Source organism: Bubalus bubalis, chromosome 14 (genome assembly GCF_019923935.1).
Source record: "Bubalus bubalis isolate 160015118507 breed Murrah chromosome 14, NDDB_SH_1, whole genome shotgun sequence".
Classification (NCBI taxonomy): Eukaryota; Metazoa; Chordata; class Mammalia; order Artiodactyla; family Bovidae; genus Bubalus; species Bubalus bubalis.
The window spans coordinates 77,042,318-77,063,846 of record NC_059170.1 but is presented as its reverse complement, the minus strand read 5'-3'; the positions used below and the strand labels follow the sequence as shown (position 1 = coordinate 77,063,846).

The 21,529-nt window shown below is 45.2% G+C and overlaps 1 protein-coding gene across 2 annotated transcripts in view; it reads left to right on the top strand.

Annotated features, from left to right (window-relative positions):
- Positions 1-21,529, top strand: part of SPTLC3 (serine palmitoyltransferase long chain base subunit 3) — a 150,447-nt gene that overhangs the window by 95,570 nt on the left and 33,348 nt on the right. For both annotated transcript variants that reach the window (XM_006071072.4, XM_006071071.4), the window contains exons 8-9: positions 7,015-7,234; positions 15,854-15,980. In XM_006071072.4, the coding sequence (XP_006071134.2) occupies positions 7,015-7,234; positions 15,854-15,980 (347 nt within the window). The remainder of the gene's footprint in view (positions 1-7,014; positions 7,235-15,853; positions 15,981-21,529) is intronic.

Genomic DNA, 21,529 nt, shown 5'->3' with positions numbered 1-21,529 from the left:
CAGATCCTGTGTTGCTGCCTATAGCTATGTGTCCTTCATAGAATTCCTTTGTAAAAATTAAATGATATCATACATGCCAGTGCTTGACAGAAGCCCAGCCCAGAGTAAACCCACAATCAAGGGTAGCAGTCCTCATCATTAAATTTATTTTCAGTTGAGGAAGACACAGTTCAGAAAACAATAAGCCATCTGCATGGCGAAGCTGTCTGACATCTGGAGGACGGGTGTCAGAGGACAAAGTACGCATTTATCAAGTGCCTACGCATTGACACATTAAGCATTTCATGTGGGCCATCTTAGGTAAGTACCTCCAGTACTCTTGAGGTTATTGTGAGGATGGAGGCACTCAGGTTCCAAGATCTAGATAACTTGCCCCAGGGAAGGTAACTGAGATGAAGCAGAACTGGGATTCAAACCAGGTGGCCCTGCAGGGATAGAGACCCAATAACCAAAGAGTCTGCCCATGTGCCCGCATCTGATGAAGTGAACGTGGAAAACGCAGAGGCATCCATTTGACCTTCCTCATCAACCCATCTAGGGCTTAGTTTCTTTATCTGTAAAATAGGGAGATTGAAGTCTAGAGTTCCATGATCTGGGGTTCAGAAGTACAATAATATTGTTTTGATGTTCTCATCTGCATTTTCCTTAGTTTTAAAGTCGTTCTCTTCTAGTTTTGTGTCTCTGGGAAGCCTAGTAGTCCATTCATGGTGGTTGAGGAGTTTTAAAATCATTCAAATATACACCAGAGATGGGGAAAGTGAAAAGTGTTAGTCTTTCAGTCATGTCCAACTCTTTGCAACACCATGGACTGTAGCCTGCCAGGCTCGTCTGTCCCTGGAATTCTCCAGACAAGAATACTGGAGTGGGTATCCATTCCCTTCTCCAGGGGGTCTTCTGACCCAGGGATCTCATCTGGGTCTCCTATACTCTGGGCAGTTTCTTTACTGCCTGAGCCACCAGGGAAACATTAGAAATGGGAGATGGGTCCAAAATAACCTTGGATATAAACCAGTATAGCTGGAGCCCAAATTTTCTAAATAAAATTAATCAAGAAATACTATCTAGTCATATCCAAAACTACACATATAAACAAATGTTGGAATCTCAGCATGCCATTGTCTCTAAGGATATAAGCCATTCTCCTGACCCAAATAAAGTAAGGTTAAGAACTGAGAACTTCAGTAGTAAAGTCTAACCTCTATCCCTATGGTATAAATGAATACAGACAAAGGAAAAGAAAACAGTAGTTACTTGATTTTTAATTAACCTCAGCTCCTTTTTTTTCTCCTCTCTTTCCACCTTCTTTCTTCTCTTGGATTATACTCTGGGCCCACCAAGGAGATTTTTCCACCGTGTAAGTTGGCAAACCAGTGGCTTAATTCCCAGTCATGCCAGTGGGTAATATGGTTTAAACACAGAGGAGAAGGTGGTGAGAGGGAGATTTAAAAAAGGAGTCTTGTCACTTAGCTAATACATTATGTAACAGAAAAGATATAAAGAGATTATTCATTGGCTTACTGGTTTAAGAATAATCCAAATCCCTGCAGAGAGATTTCAATTAACAAGTGAAATTATTTTTATCTACAGTTGTATTTTAGTTTTGTTTTTTTTTCCCCCTCTATTGAAACCAAAAGAAAACATGACCTTCCACTCAAGAAGAAAATACTGTTCTTGGGTTTGTTTGTTTGTTTCATCATTTTTGGCACAGTATTCTTTGACAGCAATTTTAATAACATAGATAGCCTTTTCATGTACAAACCAAACTCAATATACCACTATGGGGAAAGATTCAATTCAAATTTTGTCACATTGAGAAAATGAAAACTTATTGTGGATGAATATCACTCTTTATAAAAACTGAGTTTTCTCTAGAACTCTTGTGTGCCCTGCATTAACTCCTGGAATCAGCAGTATTGCGAGTCATTAATCTTTGAGGAAGAAATATAAACCGGGTAGACAGACTCCTAACATCAGCTAGACCAGTGCCAGCAAAGATGGCTAATTAGCTGCCTAGAGTGTCTGCAAACTGTTCAATGTGAACCCTGGATCCTGCCAAACTCAGTTCCAGAACAAAAAATGGCTATTTGTGACATGTCAGGTTTTTAGCGTGTTTGTATTACCAACTTACAACATTTTAAAAGGTAAGAAGAAGGTTCTAGAATTTTGAGGGCATCCATCCATGTATTGGGTATGACACCCATATGCCTCCTTCCTGAGTCAACACAGAAGGCTCCCAATTTCTCAAACGAGGCCCCGGTGCTACCATTTCCTCCTAAGCTCCTCCTGAGGACAAGAGCAACCCAACGGGTGCCCACTATGTGTCAGACACTTTACAAGTACTATTTCTAGTAATTCACATTGAGGCTTTATGAGCAGTGTGCTATCATCGTGTTAATTTTACACCCAAGGAAACTGAGGCAGAGAGCAGCAACTAAGTTGCCCAAGTCCTGAATTAGTAAATGATGTGGCTACCACCTCAGCTTATGGGGTCAGAGGGCTGGACTCACCGTCAATGGCATAACTTTAACAAGCAATTACTCTAAGAAAATACTGGAATTAACTTGCAAACTTAAGTAAGAAAAGATGACTCTATGATCTTCGTGTTGTTAAAATCTGAAAGCATCCATTCAGAATGACCCTGTGAAAAGCACAAATAAGATGGACTTCATTAAAATTAAGAACTTCAGCTCTGCAAGAGAATATCTAGAGTGTTAGAAGGCAAGTCACATACTGGGGGAAATACTTGCAAAAGATCTGATAAAGCCCTGCTATCTAAAAGATGCAAGGAGGAGAACGCTTAGAACTCAACAATAAGAAAACAAACAACTGAATTTAAAAAATGGGCCAAAGACCTTAACATACACCTTACCAAAGAAGCTGTGCAGATAAAAATAAGCACGGGAAAGGATGCTTCACATCGTATGCCATCAGAGAAAATGCAAATTAAAACAATGAGATACCACTACACCTATTGAAGGTTGAAATCTGGAACACTGACAACAGTAAGTGCTGGTGAGAGTGTGCAGGAACCCAGAGCTCTCACTCGCTGGTGGTGGGAATGCAAAGTGGTCCTGTCACTTTAGATGGCAGTTTTGTGGTTTCTTACCAACATACTCTTACCATAAAATCCAGCAATCTTGCTCCTTGGTATTTACCCAAAGGAGCTGAAAACTTCTGTTCTCTCAAAACCCTGCACACAGATGTTTGTAGCATCTTTATGTATAATCGCCAAACTTGGAAGCAACCAAAGTGTCTTTCAATCAGCAAAACTGGTGGTGCTTTCAGACAGTGGAATAGTAGCACTAAAAAGAAATGAGCTAGAGAGTCATGAAAAGACACAGAGAAAATCTAAATGCATTTTACTAACTGAAAGAAGCCAATCTGAAAACATCACATAGCGTATGATTCCAGCTATATAAGTTCTGGAAAAGGCAGAACTATGAAAACAGCTAAAAGATCCCTGGATGCCAGCAGTTGGGTGGAGAGATGGATAAACAGGTGAAGCACAGTGGATATTTTAGGGCAAAAAAAAAAGTAGTATGTATTATATTATAATGACAGGTACACGTCATTATGCATTTGTCCAAACCCATAGAGTGTATGATGATGAAACTCAGCCCCTGTGCACTGGTGCTAAATTGAATCTCAGAGACAGAGTTTTGGATGGAGTAGAAAGGAATAGCTCTATTGCTTTGCCAGGCAAAGTGGGACGCAAGGGGATAATGCCCTTAAAACTGTGGGTCCCAACCTGCGGGGATTTGGTGAGGAGTTTTACAGCAGAGGTTCCAAGGCAGGGTTCTGGGGATCAGGGTGTGTGTGCAGGGCCTGTATTCTGGCCTCAGGTGGTCTCCTGATGAAGTCATCACTCTGTGACCTCTGGAATGAAGAATGTGTCATCAAGTATTTAACATCCTCCACCTGGGGGTTTTAGTTCTGCAGAAGAGCTCAAAGACACTGTGTGTGCCGCTTGAGGCAGAACCAGAACCCGGCCCCAAGGCTGCTCTCTTGTCTCTTGACTGCTTTTCCCTGCACCCCCTCCCTTCCCTGATTAGCAGCTTATGGGCTCCCTGGTGGCTCAGATGGTAAAGAATCTGCCTGCAACGCAGGAGATCTGGGTTTGCTCCCTGGGTCGGGAAGATCCCCTGGAGAAGGGCATGGCAACCCACTCCAGTATTCTGGCCTGGAGAATCCCATGGATACAGCAGCTTGGCAGGCTACAGTCCATGGGGTCACAACGAGTCAGACACGACCGAGTGGCTAACACTTTGGAACTCAGGGAAAGTTATGAAGGCTGAAGCCTATTCCCTATAAACAAGAAACAGGGGACAGAAAGGCTTTTGTGCCCAGGAGCCCCACAAGGCCCTGCTCAGTTTCACGAACAATGCCAAGGGTGAACTCTAGTATAAACTGCAGGCTTTAGATGGTGACGTGCCGGTGGCAGTCAATTGGCTGAAAAAAATGTACCGCTTTGGTAGGTGTTGTTGACAAGCGGGGAGCTTATGCCTGTGTGATGCAGACAGTATATGGGAAAACTCTATACCCTCTGCTCAGTTTTGCCGTGAACTCAAAACTGCTCTGAAAAATAAAATCCATTTAAAAAAAAAAAGTGGGGCTTCCCTGGTGGCTCAGTGGTAAAGAATCTGCCTGCCAACGCAGGAGACTTCGGCTCAATCCTTGATCCCAGAAGATCCGATACACCACAGAGCAACTAAGCCCGTGCACCCCAACTACTGAGCCTGGGAGCCGCAACGACTGAGCCCAGGTGCCACAAGTACCGCCGCTGTCAAGGCCTGGAGCCCGTGCTGCACAACAGAAGCCACCTCAGTGAGAGAGCTGCACATGGCAAGTAGAGAAAAGCCCGTGCGGCAATGAAGACCCAGCACAGCCAAAATTGAATAAATAATAGATGATTCTTTTAAAAAGATCATCCACTCCCCATTGGTCTAGGTGACTACCCTACAGCTGAACTGTTTTGACTGAATGGACCTAACACTTAAGCTATTTTCTTAATACATTAAATTTAATAAATAAACTAAGAAGAAGAGACGGTCAAGTCTCTGTTTGCATCAGTTGACTAGTTCTTGAACTAAACTGATGGGTGGCTTGAATTGTTTGACAAGCTCCTTCATGGGGGTGAGAGTGTGAGTCTGTGTGTTTTCATAGAGCTTAGCTGACGGCGCAGTCAAAACTGCGTGGGAAAACACAGCTCACAAGATGTCCTGAGAACTGACTGAAGACAGAAGTTCTTTTAAATCCACTGGGTTCCAGAGGTGCCATGTAAATACGAATGCTCATTTTACTTGCTTATTTACCTCCTGTCTTTCCCTTTGCTGGAGAACTTAAAGTGATTTTGCAATTTAAAATCCCAAGGAAATTTACCAAATTGCAAACTGCAGTGAACAATTAAGCACTTAGGGCTAAAACAAAAGTTAATCTATAGCAGTGGTTCTCAAGTGTTGTCTGCAGCCAGAAATCCTGGAATCTCTCGGGAGCTTGACAGAAACGCAAGTTCTCAACCCACCCCAGACCCCCACTGGAAACTCTGGGTGGGGCCCAGAAACCTGCCTTGTAACAAACCATTCGAATGTAATAAAGCATTGAAAGGATTCTGATGCTCACACAAGTGAGAAGCATTGCCCTAAAGGAAGAGAGGGGACACCAGCAGACACCTCAAATAAGTCTTCAGGTTCAGTAAGGACTCAACAGGAGAGCCTAAGTCCTTTCTCCTGTGCTTTAATGAACACTGTGATGTCTTAAGAGACTTCCCTGGTAATGATGTCTTCAAGTTCTTCTGTGTGTTTTTTATTTGTTTGTTTGTTGTTCCTTATATTAGGCAGAAGTGCCTTTCCCTGTAACTTCGGTGCTGATCTTCTCTTTTAAAAATAATTTTATGTATTTATTTATGGCTGCGCTGGGTCTTCACTGCTTTTCATGGGCTTTCTCTCATGGGCGAGCGGGGATTACTGCTTGTTGAGATGCACAGGCTTCTTTGAGGTAGCGTCTCTTGTTGCAGAGCAGAGGCTTCAGGAATTGCAGAACAGGCTCAGTAGTTGTGACACAGGGGTGTCGTTGCTCTGGAGCACATGAAATCTTCCCAGACCTGGGATCGAACCTGTGTTTGCTGCATTAGCAGCTGGGATTCTTATCCACCGTGCTGTCAGGGAAGTCCCTTTTGTGTGTTTTTACTTCCTTCCTTTAATATTCAGCAAGTCAAGCATTGAGTTTAGGTCAGACGTGCTGCTAACTCACTTCAGTCGTGTCCAACTGTTTGCGACTGTATGGACTGTAGCCTGCCAGGCTTCTCTGATCATGGGATTATCCAGGCAAGAATGCTGGAGGAGGTTCTGGCCAGGGATCTAATGCATGTCTCTTGAAAGTGTCAGTCGCTCAGTAGTGTCCGACTCTTTGCAACCCCATGGACTGTAGCCCATCAGTCTCCTCTGTCCATGGGATTCTGCAGGCAAGAATACTGGAGTGGGTTGCCATGCCCTTCTCCAGGGGATCTTCCCAACTCAAGGATCAAACCCACATTGCCGACAGATTCTTTACTGTCTGAGCCACAGGAAAGCCTTAATCCGTGTCTCTTAATGTCTCCTGTATTGGCAGGTGGGTTCTTTACCACAAGTGTAGCCTGGGAAGCCTGGCCAAGTAGTAGCAGGCTGATATAGATGCATTGACATAGAGCAATTTAAAATTATCAAAGTACGTGGAATCCAGTCTGATCAGTCTAGTTATGCTAGTTGACTTTACAAATAAGCTAATCAACAGCACAGTGAGCTAATTATTTACTTGGGAATTAGCTTTAACAACTCAAAGCACTTAAATCCATTGAATGTAAATTAATTTCCTCCCAGTGAAATGAAGCCAGAGCAGGCTTACAAGATTGAGAGCACATCTCCACCAAATAAAATGTGTCCGGTTATCCCTGTTTGGTATCAGGGCAGAAAGGGAGAGTGACACAGAGCCTCCCTGGTGGGTACTCACTGCTGACAAGCATTTCTTCTTTTGCCCTAGCATGGAAGGTTCCATCGTGCATCTGCCCGATATCGTGGCTCTGAAGAAGAAATATAAAGCTTATCTCTACATAGATGAAGCTCACAGTATTGGGTCCGTGGGCCCCACCGGCCGGGGTGTGGTGGAGTTCTTTGGACTAGACCCCAGAGATATTGATGTATGTATGGGCACGTTCACCAAAAGCTTTGGAGCCGCGGGAGGTTACATAGCTGGAAGGAAGGTAAGAGACAGATCCCTTGCATCTATTTAAAACCTGAATGCCCTGGGAATGCAGTCTTGGGGGTCCTCTGGTTTCCCTGAGGGCTTCAGTTCAGTTTAGCACACCTGACTGATTAAGGCGGCCTCGGCAGCATGGGTTCACAGGCACGGGAGGCCCAGAAGGTCAAGGAGCTCATTCTCTGATAGTGCAGAGGCTCTTGTGATGAGTAATCCCGTGATCCTGAAACGACAACCCTGGCTGTGCACACAGGCAAAGACAGTGCAAAGGAGAGGGCAGGACCGAAAAAAGACTCAGAAGTCTCAGAAAGACTGTCAGTCTTGTAGACCAAAGGTGACGACGGGGTGTGGGGGTCATATTTCAAAAAGAGAGAATGCTGTTTACCAAGCCACAGAAGTGATGCTGCAGAACTGTAAGTAGTTTGGGAAAAACTTAAGGTGGCTGGTAGGAACAGTGGCAGAGGTCAGATGTTGAAGACACTGACCCTCTGCGACAAGATGTGGATTTTCAGAGTTTTAACAAAACAGTGGCAAGACTGGAGATCTTTTTTATATATTTTATTGAAATAGAGTTGCTTTACAATGTTGTGTTAGTTTCTGCTGCAAGGCAAAGTGAATCAGCCATACATACACAAATACCCCCCCTCTTTTGGATTTCCATCCCATTTAGGTCATCACAGAGCACTGAGTAGAATTCCCTGTGCTACCCGGTGTGTTCTCATTGGTCATCTACTTAATACATATTAATAGTATCAAGAATGTATATATGCCAATCCCAATCCCCCAATCATTCCCCCCACCTTTGACCCCCTTGGCATCCACATGTTTGTTCTCTCATCTGTGTCTCTATTTCTGCTTTGCAAATAAGTTCATCTGTACCTTTTCCCTAGATTCCACATATAAGAGATTCTGCAATATTTGTTTTTCTCTTTCTGACTTCTTTCACTCTGTATGACAGTCTCTAGGTCCATAAGAGATTTTTCTCTGCAAATTCTCTCCCACAGTCTTGGATAAGCCATGAGTCTAATCTTGTCATCCTCTCATATCTTATTTGTGTGACTGAAGATTCTGAGCTGATGGAATCAGACTAAGTGTTATCCCTGTCATTCCACTGCCAACATCACCCAGGAGGTCACCAAAATGACACAAATTTTTGAAAAGGTTTTTAAAGAAGAGGGAAGAAGACGAGAGGAAGAAAATGAAATATTAAAACCTGACTTTCAGGGCTCAAAAAACCAGTTCTCTGCTCCATCATACAACAGTTTTACCAAAGCCCTGATGGTTCTCTCCTCCAGGTGTACACCTGCCCCAGAGGGACTGTGAGGGTGGCCTTGGCTCCCCTGGGGAGGGCACAGCCGTGTATGCAGGTGGCCTATATCTTCTCTAAAACTCCCGATTCCTCCTCAGGAACAGGAGCTCAGATTCCTGGTAAACCAGCTAGACAAACCAGGGAGGACAGCTGAACACAGTCTGGGTGCGGAAAGCCCATGATTTAAAATGGCAGATTTTACTGCGTGCAACCCACCCTGCCATGAGACGCTGCACAAACGCTAAAAATGTTCAGAGCTCCCGGTGACCTTCGCCCTTCAAAAAGCACCACTTTCATCTGAGCTCAAAGCACTGCTGTTCAGCCTCCTTCCACAGGCCTGCGGGAATTCATCGAGGGGTACTGAAAACATAGGGAATGCCCAGGATCTTACAGAATTCAGCTAAAGTCTAGCGCGAGGCTCGACGTTCCCTTCCTCGACTGTCGAAGCCATGGGATCAGAGGGTCCTAAATGTAGGTGAGCCCTCGCCCAGGCTACTTCGCTTTGTGAGCTTGCAGTTTTGTGATGACTTGAGCAGCAGTTCTGAGCTACAAGATTTTTCACCAAGCGTAACTCTGTTTCCTGAGCCGAGGGAACCTGAATAAACTGAAGTGAGCGGATCCTTGAAATGCTGTCAAGTTTGCCAGCTGTCACCACGTTCCCCCTTAGAGTTCCTGCATGTGGTTACCTGCTCGAAACAGAGGCTCCTGCTTGCCAGTTCACGCCCAGCGCAGTACGCTCTCTCACATACTCCCCATCCTGAAGGCAGGCGGACTGTTTTTAAAGTATATTTGCTCTTGCCTACCTACTTTCTGTTGATCTGCGGTAGATACGGAGCCATTGTAAAAATCATTAATATTTAGTATTTGCCGTAATCAGGAAGAAGAAAAATATATGGATCATTTTTTGTTCTTTAAAAAACAGCTTCTTGGCATACTTGGAACCAGAAGGATATCTCCTCCCGCTCCTTCCCCCTTCTCCCTCTATATTACACTGCAGTCTCTGAATTTACCACTAGGTGGCAGCGAGAATTAGAGAGTGTTTGGCAGAGACCCGTTAGCCCTGAACCGGGAAGATGAAAAACCAAGAAAACACCGGGCAGTTTTCAAGGCCTGGAGGGTGAGCAGGATATGAGGCCTGAAATAGCAACCCACTCCAGTGTTCTTGCCTGGAGAATCCCAGGGACAGGGGATCCTGGTGGGCTGCCGTCTATGGGGTCGCACAGAGTCGGACACGACTGAGCGACTCAGCAGCAGCAGCAGCAGAGCGTGTCTCGTGTTGTTCCCTGATGATTTAAAATTCAGTCCGGTAAAGAATCCACCTGCAACGCAGCAGATACCGGTTTGATTCCTGGGTCGGGAAGATCCCCTGGAGATGGGATAGGCTACCCTACTCCAGTATTCTTGGGCTTCCCTGGTGGCTCTGACGGTAAAGAATCCGCCTGCAATGCGGGAGACCTGGGTTCAGATCCCTGGGTTGGGAAGATCCCCTGGAGACGGGAAAGGCTACCCACTCCAGTATTCTGGCCTGGAGAATCCCATGGACAGAGGAGCCTGTCCCAAAGAGTCTTATCCGACTAAGCACAGCACAGTACAGATAAAAACACCTGCCTGGAATCATTTTGGTGAGCCTGTGACAAATGCAGATAAACTGGTTTCCTTCCAGCCTAATGAGCCTATGAGTTAATCGTACTTAGTATCTGCTCCTCTGTGCCTTTAACTTGTTAAATTATGTTAATTTTAAATTATGTATAGTTTCCATTTAAATCATGGATTTTAATTCCCCTGGACTTTGAAGAATTTTGTGAAGAATTTTCACTTTGAATTTGTTTTTTAATTGATAGGACATAGGATTGGGCAAATGCTGAAAATCTTTGGGAAAAAAATCTTTCTAGTATCTGTTTAAATAATTCGAATTCAGTTTTCAGAGTTTCATGTTACATACTTTTTTCTGAATATTTTAAAATAGATATCTCAATTCGGGGAACTATTACAAAATATCCAACATTCTAGATATTAAACTCTACAAAGGCAACAAAATTAACCATAAACAAGTTAAAGTGTACACACTAGGACTTTACATTTTTCTGAATTATTGATCATTTCAAGTTCACTATGTTCCTAGGCTTCCTAGTAAATCTTGAGAGGTGAAATAATCACTTGGGTCCAAAAATCTAGAAAACAATAAAACTCTCTGGGTCTTAACTCTCTTTTTAAATGTCAATGTTAGTGGTGCAGGGACTGTAATCTTAATAACAGTTTCTAGGAGGCTCCAGAAATCTTTATGGAGCAGGTCAAGGTCAGAAGTGCATGCATTAGCAACCAGATGTGTCACGGAAGAAAAAATATTTGGAAACACACAAGAGAAAAATTGCTTTGGTGCTAAGATACAACCTCAGAGAGTAGAGATTTTGTCTTCATCCCAGCCTTGCAGTAACAAAATGTCCTAGAAATTCATGTCTGCCTTGGCCCAACCGACTCTCCTGACCCCAGGGAAACTGCTAAAATGGTCTCTCAAGAGCCAGCTGGGTTTCACTGTTTTGCCCCCTGTGAGTTCGGAGCTGCTGTAGCTGAGCCATGAACAACCCACACTGAAGCTTTCTGTCCTTTCAAGATCTTCAGGTGAAATGTCAGGTACTTCTCTCCACCTGTCAGAGCTCCCTCCCTTCTTCTTTGAAGAAAGCCTGAGCTGATGGGGCTGGTTTCCTTATTTTTTTAATTTGCATTGACCCAGTTGCCAAGGAGATGGGGTCAACAGCACAGACCCCAGCTTCTGGGGTCCAGATTTCTCTCAGGCACAGGTCTCATGTCCTCTTGCATGCCTGGAGCTGACCACAGGCTTTCACAGCCTCCAAGAGACCAGAGATTCGCAACTGAATGCAGCAAAGGTGACCCTCAGGGCTGGTAGGGCGCAGGGCTGGGATTCTGGAGGAGGGACCGAGGGAGAGCAGCTGAGTTTGGTGTGAACATTAGCCCAGAAGCCTGGCACCAAAGGCGGAAGCCAGCTCTGCTCTGCATGCTCAGCCCTGGCTGGAATTAACAGCCCTTTGAAGGAGATGGGGATCATGGAATGAATGCCAAGGTGTTTACCCTAAGAGCCTCCTGTCCGACTTCCTCAGAAAAGCCACTCTTGTCCTTGAACTCCAGGTTCAGGGTTTTGTACTTCCTAATGGTTTTGGAAATCTCAGTCTGAGAAGACCTCTAACCCTCCCTGAGGGAAAACACAGCCCAGACTCTCCTTGCCTAGGACCAAAGCCAACTCTTCATTCAGGGCTCATGGCAACCAGTGGGCGAGTGATAGGAGCAAATCGGAAACCAGGAGCCAAGGCTGCCCTGAAGATGCTCTGCTGAGGTGCCCCCGGGAGCTCCCCTCTTTGAAGCACACAAGCAAGCTAACTTCCATCCACACACTCAGACTCTGAGAAGGTAGACTCAGTCTGAAAGAAATAAGATTGTGGACAAGACGGTCTTTCTCTTAAAAGGAAGTGATACTGTGCCGATGAGGCACTTACTCAAACTTAGGATGCACGTGACCTTGGCTTTATGAAATTTCTCAACTCATGAGGGAAATTGAGGACTGAGGATGCACCTTTAGGAGGCAAAGCCAGCTTTGTTTCGCTTCTTTGATCTTTGTCAGTGATGCCCCAAAGCTAAGAGAATATTGCTAGACTAGTTCCTAAGAATACAGCTTTGTACCCGCTGACTGAACCTCAGGGACCCTCAGCATCCTTCCTTGGTCCCTAAAACCCTTCTGATTTCCATTAGACCATCAGTATCTACCAGACCCCTGCAACGTAGTCACTACTATAGATTTTAAGAGAGTATATAATAAAGTCTGTAACTCTGTTTGCTACTCTCAAGGAGGTCCCAGTCTCTTTGGAGAAATAAGAGGAATATACAGGACACATTTTGAGATTGATACAATTCAATCCATGGTTTAGAACTGTGAACAGGTGTGTGTATTAGAAATTCTCCCCTTCCTCACCTCCCCCCAGGGTGCAGTCTCTGTGATTAGGGGAAACACCACATGAGTAGCGATGAACAGTCTTCTCTGCACTCCCCAGGGCCTCCCCATCACCTTACCAAGCCAGCTCCTGTGCTCTGAAGAAGTAATATAATCTGATGCTAAAGGGTGGGAGGAAGGGGAACTCTAGAGCCAGACTCTTTGGGTACAAATCCTTGTTATCGAGCCACTTTTTGGTGGGATAATGTTCTGATCTGTTCCTTAACACAGTGACCCCACCTATAAAGTAGAGATCAAAATAGTACCTAACTCATAGCGTTACTGAGAAGCTAAAATGAGTTACTGTAGGTAATGATGCATGTGAAATACATTTAAAATTCTTACAATGGAGCCTCAAGCAGCCCATGGGCATCAGCTCTGGGTCTCTCCATCTCTTCAGTGAGGCACTGTTGCCATAAGGTCTAGATTCTCCCTTCTTTGAAATGCCTCTTTTCCTTTCTTTGCACTCTCACTGTTACCACCCAATAAGGATGGGGGAAGTGTTGGGGTGCAAATCTTTGATGCCCAGATCTACCAATGCGTGGAGGCGTAAGCATACAGCATGACCCTCTGCTGGACAAGGAGGCTGGGATAAAGACACACCAAGTGTCTGGTTTTTGCCCCCTCCTCCCACCTCATGCTCTGAGTGTTCAGACTCTCCGAGCCGGCCATCCATTAACAATGGCCACCAAGAGCACCAGATATTCACTATGCAGTGGATGCTTTTCTAAGCACCATGTGTATGTTAGCTCTAATCCTCATAATGACTCTGAAAAAAGTATAACTGTTATCCCATTTCTCAGAGAAGAAAACTAAGGCACAGAGAAGCTTAGTAATTTGCCCATGGTCTCATATCAGCAAGTGGCAGAGCCAGGATTTGAACGTAAGTGATCCAGGCTCCAGATCCTGTCTCGTAACTCTGAGGTCAGACCTGCCCTGGAGGGAACAACCCCTCATTACCTTTCTTGGAGGCACTAGCTTTTCCGTCTGCCTTCATTTGGCTCCTCCATCCTGTGCTGATTAACATGCCATCTTTATCCCTAATTTTAGCCCATGTCCATGCCTCTCCCCTCATCTGCAACTATCCAAATCTACTCATCTTTTAAGGCCAAGTCACCTCCTCAAAACTCTCCTTCCTGGACCACAGGAGCCCACATCATCCCTTTTCCTGCATCCCACCCAGCATCCTGCTGGGAGGTACCAGCTTTCAGTAGAGAAAGAAAACCCCTGCTTCTGCTCATAGAGGAGCATGAAGAACAGCCTGGCTGCAGCTCCTCTGGAAAATGACCACCTCTTACTCCTTGATGCTCCCCCGCATCTTCCATGCTCCAAAGTGAACTTCTTGGATACCATGTGGTCAGTGATGGATACCACCTCCATCAGGTGATGAAAACGCTTATAAGATTCACTAAACAAAAGAACAAACAGAAAACTTAATTTTGATTTTAGTGCAAGTGGAGAATGGCTGCTGGGGACTAGGCTTTCTGTCCTCCTCTTCTTCTCAGGTTCCTGCACATGGAGCATAGTCCAGAGCATCTCCTTGTACAGACTTGCTGGAAAGAAAGATAGAAGGAGCGTGGAGGCGGGGGTGGGAATGGGCACAGAAAGGAGGGGAGAAGGGAAGGAAGGGAGGTGGGGGGGAAGGAAAGAAGGGAGGAAATAGAGAGGAAAAAAAAAAAAAAAAACTGGAATGGAGAGTCTAAAATTAAAAGACCTAAAGAGGAAACCAGAGTAGAACGATGGAGAGGGAAGAAGACACAAAAAAATCAGGACTGAAGAGTGTGAAACGCAGGGGAAAGAAAGTCAGGGGAGCAGGAGTGCTGGAGAGGGGACTGCAGACAAAAGACATTCCGAAGGGAGCAGGGCAGGCGGACTGAAGCTACCTGGTCCCCCAGCCGCCAGGGAGGCAAGCCACTGACTACTGTGGGAACGTTTAGGAAAGTGTATAGTGACTTCAGGTACTCTACTTTCGTCACTACTAACTTTAGTTACTAGCTCATAGGAAGATAAACAATGTATACTTAAAATGCTTGGGTAAGGACGCATGGCTGTGAGCTACCAGGACACCCACCCTGAGAGGGAAAAGTGACAGGCGGGCATGGTGCCAAGCACAGAGGTGGGTGTGGATGTGGCCAGTGCAGGGGGGTCAGGAGGAGATGGTCTGCTCGAAGCAGAACTCCCCCCAGGTCACCTTCCAGGCAGTGACTGAGAAGGCACCAAAGTGGGGTTCTAAGCTGTCTCATGATCCTGGAAGATAAGTGACCGCCGCTTCATGGACCCCACTGCTCACTCAGAGCCATCCTGAGCACACTGGCATTTCTGAAAGGCACCCCGAGAGTCCTGGGCTGTGAGCCAGGAGGATGTCTTCCCAGTCGGGCTGAGTGCCCCTGGGCACCAGCGCTGAGCCTCCCCTGACCACACGGCTGTAGAAGGAGGTGATTGGAGCTCCTTCAGGCTCTCAGCATGCTTACTGCTGACCTCAGGTTCAGGCTGATCAGGCATGCTGGTGGAGAACCATTTCTACCGCCGTAGAGACCAGCATCCTGCAGCCAGTCAGCGCTCCAAAGACTGCGGTGCAAAACTCCCTGTGGTTCTCTCCAGCCCACAGCACACCGGAGTTTATCTTGTCCTTACCTCCACGTTGAGTCAATCTCTCCTCTCCCTTCTGCTGCGCCCTTACACTGGAACTTTTCTTTATATCTTTGTCTTTCTTCAAGATGCAATCCTACTGCCTCAGTGGAGCTTCCTGTGTCTACTCCCAAGAAGCACATCCCCTCTTTCTCCTCTGCCTTCTGGTAGCCTCGCTGCGTATATTAGTCTGCATATCTTGTTACTTCCCCTGCCGTTACTTCTTCATGTGCACAAGCTCATGTACTATGCTCAAGGACAAAAATAAAGACACATTCTAGATCATTCTTTGTACCCTCCTGAATACTAAACCACTGCTTGCATGACCTGGATACCCAAACAAATGTCTAGGAGGCCGTTTTTCCTTTACACATCTGGTTTTGAGTTTCCCTGGTGGCTCAGATGTGAAGAATCTGCCTGCAATGCAGGAGACCCAGGTTCGATTCCAGGGTCGGGAAGATGCCTTACACATCTCAACTCCAAATTTGGAGCTCCTATTTTTGTATACCTTCTATGTTGTTGAGGGAGAGGCTGAGAAGAATGGATAGAAAAAACAAATAGCTTAGTGATGCGCCTGGAATCAGACGGCGTTCAAGAATCAAATGTCTTCTGCTGTAATATGTGGAGATGGGTCCACCAACACAGATTTATTTGCCTTCTTTTTGGATTTCCCTCCTTCGTTAAAGGGCCTTGTGGATTATTTACGGACTCACTCCCATAGCGCTGCTTATGCCACATCCATGAGCCCCCCGGTAGCAGAGCAAATCATCAGAGTAATGAAACTCATCATGGGACTAGATGGGACCACAGAAGGTAAGAGGGTCTGCAGCAAGCCCAGCTTCCATTCATTCCTTCCTAGACCCCTCTCTGCCTCCCTTCTGCCCCATCAACCTCTCCCCTTCTCAAATATACTGCTTTGTCTTAATGTAACCAATTTGTAAATTAAGCCATGTGTGCATTAATAGTACATAATGTGTAGTAGTACGGAATACATAAATGTACTGGAACAGCCCTTAGCACACAGAAACGGTGAGCAGGGCAATGCTTTTTTAAAGCAATGAACACTTTCTAACTTACCTCTTCATGTGATCAGCAAACGTGGATGATTTTGTGGTTTAATTAGTCGTGTTAAAATGAAGCCTGCCTTGGTGTGTGTTTGCCTGTGCCTTCTGGGGATGGTCATTTGTTTCCCTGAGAATGAACTAGTCAATTTAATATTCTTTTTTTAATCCCCCCCATCTATTCATTCATTAATTCATTTCTTTGATCATCACTCACCAGGATTTGGGGAGAAGGAATCCGCCACTCCTCATTCAAGTATATACAGAGAAAACACTCACAACAATAATTGATCAGCCATTTCTCTGATGTTGGGTCTCCAGGGCCAAGACGTGCTACCTCGTTTGACTCAAATGAGCTTACTCTTTTTTTTGAAATATGCTTTCATCAAGGGCTGTTAGATTTCACCTTCTATCTTTAAGATACAGTTTATAGAGCTTCTACTGTGTACCACCATAGGGCACAGTGATGACTAGGGGAGTTCTTGCGGTCAAGCAACCTAGTGAATGTGTTTATAGAAGCAGCAAATTATCCTGGCCCCAGAACTGCCCTCTGGGCTATACCATCCGTGTGCCCTGCCCCACCTCCGAGCTGATGTGAAACCCTACAATGCTTAGTGCAATGTCCTGAGCAAGCCTACTATATCAGTAAAAATATGAAGAAGTCCATCATTGTTTAATATTATTAAAGCGACAAAATACTTGATTCACATACACTTTGTACCCAGAAACCTACTATATAAAACGGACTAGAACAGGGCTGATGTGGATAATGTAGTGTCTTTGAAAAGGTGTTAGTCTCTCAATTGTTTCTGACTCTTTGCAACCCCGTGGACTATAGCCCGCCAAGCTCCTCTGTCCATGGGATTCTCCAGGCAAGAATGCTGGCATGGGCAGCCATTCCCTTCTCCAGGGGATCTCCCCGACCCAGAGATCAAACCAAGTCTCCTGCAGTGCAGGCAGATTCATTACCATCTGAGTCTCCAGGGAGGCCCTTACCCTGGTCCCTGATGCCCTTCCGCTGAGTGCTAGGGCTCCCCAGGCCACTAGGTTGAAAAGAAATGATAGACTTTTCTTCTTCACTAAAGAAAAAATGGATTTGAGGGTGACTTTGTTCCTCCATGTAAAACGTACTGATTGACTGACTTCTACGGTCATTTCCAGCCTTGCCTTTGGGGTTTTTATGATTCTGTATCTTACTGAATAGTCTATGTGAAAAGAAATGTGATTCCAGTCTATCCATGGTGCAGTGTTTAAGGGCATGAACTGAAAACAGCTGCTGGGACTTGATTCCTGGGACACTGCTTAACTTGCTGTGTGGCCTTAGGCAAGTGTCTTCATTGATCTGTTCAACTCTAAGTTACTTCTCTGTGCTTCAGCTCCTCCAGTTGCAAAATAAGGGAAAGGCTATTGATGAGCTAAGGGTTTTGTGAGAATTAGGTAAAATAAGACATAAAAGATTTCATTATGACTGAAAAAATTCTATCTATGGTAAGCATTATATAATTGCTTGCTAGATTCAGTTCAGTTCAGTTCAGTCGCTCAGTCGTGTCCAACTCTTTGCGACCCCACGAATCGCAGCACGCCAGGCCTCCCTGTCCATCACCAACTCCCAGAGTTCACTCAGACTCACGTCCATCGAGTTAGTGATACCATCCAGCCATCTCATCCTCTGTCGTCCCCTTCTCCTCCTGCCCCCAATCCCTCCCAGCACAGAGTCTTTTCCAATGAGTCAACTCTTCGCATGAGGTGGCCAAAGTACTGGAGTTTCAGCTTTAGCATCATTCCTTCCAAAGAAATCCCAGGGCTTGCTAGATGACTTGGTAATATTCCTGAAGTGTTCAAGAAGTATTTGTGCTACCTCAAGGATGCTGTAGGAAGGATTCTTATGATGGAAGTGAAGTAAGACTAGATTTCCGTCAAGGTCCTGGGTTAGTCAGGATAAGCTAAATTATGCTAGTATAACAAATAAGCCTGGAAAATCACAGTGACTTAACTGAACCAAGGTTTATCTCTTGCTCATAGATCTAATATCAAATATAACACAAATCGGACAACTTTCTGTCCACGTCCCCTCATGGGAAGTGACTCAGGCTTCTGCTGTCTTGAGGCTTGGCTGTCTCAACACATGGCCTCCACAGTCACCATGGTAGCCAAAAAGAGCATCAGCCTAGAAGTGATGCTTATCATCTTGCTTACCATCCATCGGCCAAAACTAGTCACATGACCCACCTGAATTTGGGGAGGTGGTAGCAGTAAATTAATGGGTCTGAATATGGATATGAATAAGCAGATATTATTCAATCTTTTAAAACAGAAACTCAAAATAGACCTGTCTCCATCCCCACATGAGCTACCAGGTTATGTGAAAAAATTAGTTTGGAACCACTGGCTTCTTGCAAAGTCGTCTTAATGATATTCTTGACTGCGTGGATTTCTTAATGAAAAAAAGTTATTTGAGACTTAAGCTAAAATGCAAGTTAAATGAATTGTACTGTGATGACCAGAATTATCCATTGATCTTATTCTAAAGACAAATAACTAGAAAAAGGTTACTCTGAAAATTAGCCTATGTCTTCATAAAGATCACTTACTTTTTAAGCCCTGTAGGTTATATGTTTTTTTTTAATTAATTAATTTATTTTATTTGGAGGCTAATTACTTTACAATATTGTGATGCCTGTAGGGTATATGTTATCATCATCCATTGATTCACACATACCCAGCTTAACAATCTTTTCCTTTCTGCCTCTGGACAGCTTTGCCACTTCATCACAAACAGAACGCACTCTGTTTGATCAAAAAGATCTCCAGAAAAGTTACATTCAAAGATATGATCGTAAGCCCTTTGATAACCATCTGTCATCAGTTTTTCTCCCTCCAAGGAGAGAGATATTTCCTTTAGTTTTCTCTCTTAGCCTCGTAATTAAAGAATTGCTTGGTCATTATTTTTATCCTCTCTCTTCAGTCTTATTGCCATTTTCAGAGAGAACAGAAAGAAAAAAATAAGAGAAAAAGCTATGTGTACAGTCTGTGTCCTCAGAATCTAGATAGGGGAAGCAGGGAGAAAGATTGAACAGTTTCTTTTCAAAGAAATGAACAAAAGAAAGTGATAGAAAAGAAAATTGATAGAATCATCAGCCAAGTTGCAGATGGTTCAGCCTGACATGGCTTTTGAAGAATTCAAAGGCACCCAGTGAATGATCACCCTGGCCTCACTGACAACAGTGCCTGCTTTAAAGAAGATAAACAAGACTGGTTGGGAGCATTGCATTAACTCACCCCTTTCTGCAGACATAGACCAACTCCCAGGGTAAAGTTGCCCAAAGCTCAAAGGACTGCACTACATCAAGCCCGAGCTGCCTTACAGGGTCTGAGAAACTGCCCTGCTCTGAGCCTTCATCTTCAGCCTTCTCCCCTCCTGCTCTGATAGGAGCCTTTCAAGGCTTTGTTTTCGGGTTGAGTTTGGGGAGCGGTTGGCCAGATCTGTTCCTTGATGAATGTCTTCACTTTAATCTGCAAGGCAAAGCCATACGCTTCAAAGAAAGGCAGGCTGCAGGAATAAGGTCAGTGTTCCTTTGAAGCCAAGGTTCAAAGATGAAATAGCAGTCCCAGTGAAATGACAATGTTTATGCACAAATAGCCACCTTGACTGCAGCCAGGCTCCTTGCAGAGCTAATACACACAAGCTGAGGGTCTGCAATCCGCCCAATCCTTTCCCCAGCACCGAGGCCCTTTTCATCCCCTGGCCCATCGCCCTGTACAGCACAATGAACCCAAAGTGGAGATTTGGTTTCTCCATCCTACCGGACGTTGAGAGATCCACCAGCCAAACACCAACACTGTGAGCCCCTCAAGGGCAAAAGCTGTGTCTTACATAAATCTGATGTTCCTCTGAGTATCCAGCCCACTGCTTGGCTTAATAAACATTCCATGATTCAACTTTCACCTTGCAGGCCCACTCAGTTTCAGGTCAGTGTTTATGCTGAACAAGATGGAGGGAATGTTTGTCTCATAGGACTGGGAGCTGGGGGGCAGTCCTACGTCAGTTGTGGCAACTGCAGAAGGGGTCACTGAGCGATGGGGATTGCTCAGAGATGGACACTGCTTTGGTAGCGGTCCAGAAAGATGGCAGCTCTGTCGTTTTCTTTATGGCCCAGAGAGCCGCAGGAGGGTGAGCCCCAAGCTGCACCAACCACTCCCCTGAAGGAAGCATTGTCTACAATTGTCATCTTATTATTTATTTAAATTTTTGATGCATATTTTTCAATTAATCAGTCAACATTCTTTTTGAACCCCTAATTGGGGTTCTCTGTCCCCCCAGCTCTGGGTAACCTTTCACTTCTCAGAGGAAATAGAAGTTGTATCACATGGAGGGTTTAGGGTGTATGCTTTGCAGCCAAACTGTGTGAGGCCCGGTCCCCAACCCGCCACTTGCTCCATGAAATGGCCAGTTGCCTGCCCTCTCTTAGCCTCAGTTCCTTCATTATAAACTGAGGTTGTAGAAGGATTAAGTGATGTAATACAGAATAGTGAACGCAGCATGATGCTTGATGCGTAGTAAGCACCCGATAAAGGCAAACGATTCCTTTCTCCTCTTCATTCTCTAGTTTTTCCAACAGTGTTTATGCACCCTGGATTCTCCCCATCTCTCAGGCCTTACACCTGCTCCAGCAGCAAATCCAGCAGCAGTTCCTTTGACGTAAAGCCAGATGCGGGTCTTCTCTCGCTCCCCATCACCCCCTCCATCAGCTCTCACCTGGATCACTGGAGTGATTCCCCACTCCCCACGCTTGTTGCCTTGTGACATTCTCCACACAGAAGCAAGATTACCTTTTTTTAAAAACTCACTCAGACTGGATCACTGCTCCAGTCAGAGTTTCCCACTGTTTTCCATCTTAGTATAAAAGTCCAGACTGTGGCCTTCAAGGCTTCTTCTCCTGACGTGATCTTCCACGTTTCCCACCACTCGCTCCCTTGCTTGGTCTGCGCAGAGCAGGTAGTGTCCTTGCTTTTCCTGGAACCCAGGGAACAGCTACTACAGAGGAGGGTCTTCGCATATGCTGGTCTTCCTGGAACAGCATGTTCAGCCAACACCCACGTGACCCGCTCCCTCACTTTCCGCCCATCTCTGCTTGGAATCAGCCTCATGAGAGGAGCCGCTGGGTGCTGAACTGCACACCCACCACCCATCCGTCTAATCCTCCTCACCTTTCTTCAGTCATCACAGCACTCATGAGCCCCGGGCAAATAATCCACAGATCTGCCTGTTTTCTGGTTTCCCTCGCTAGAACGTAAACTCCA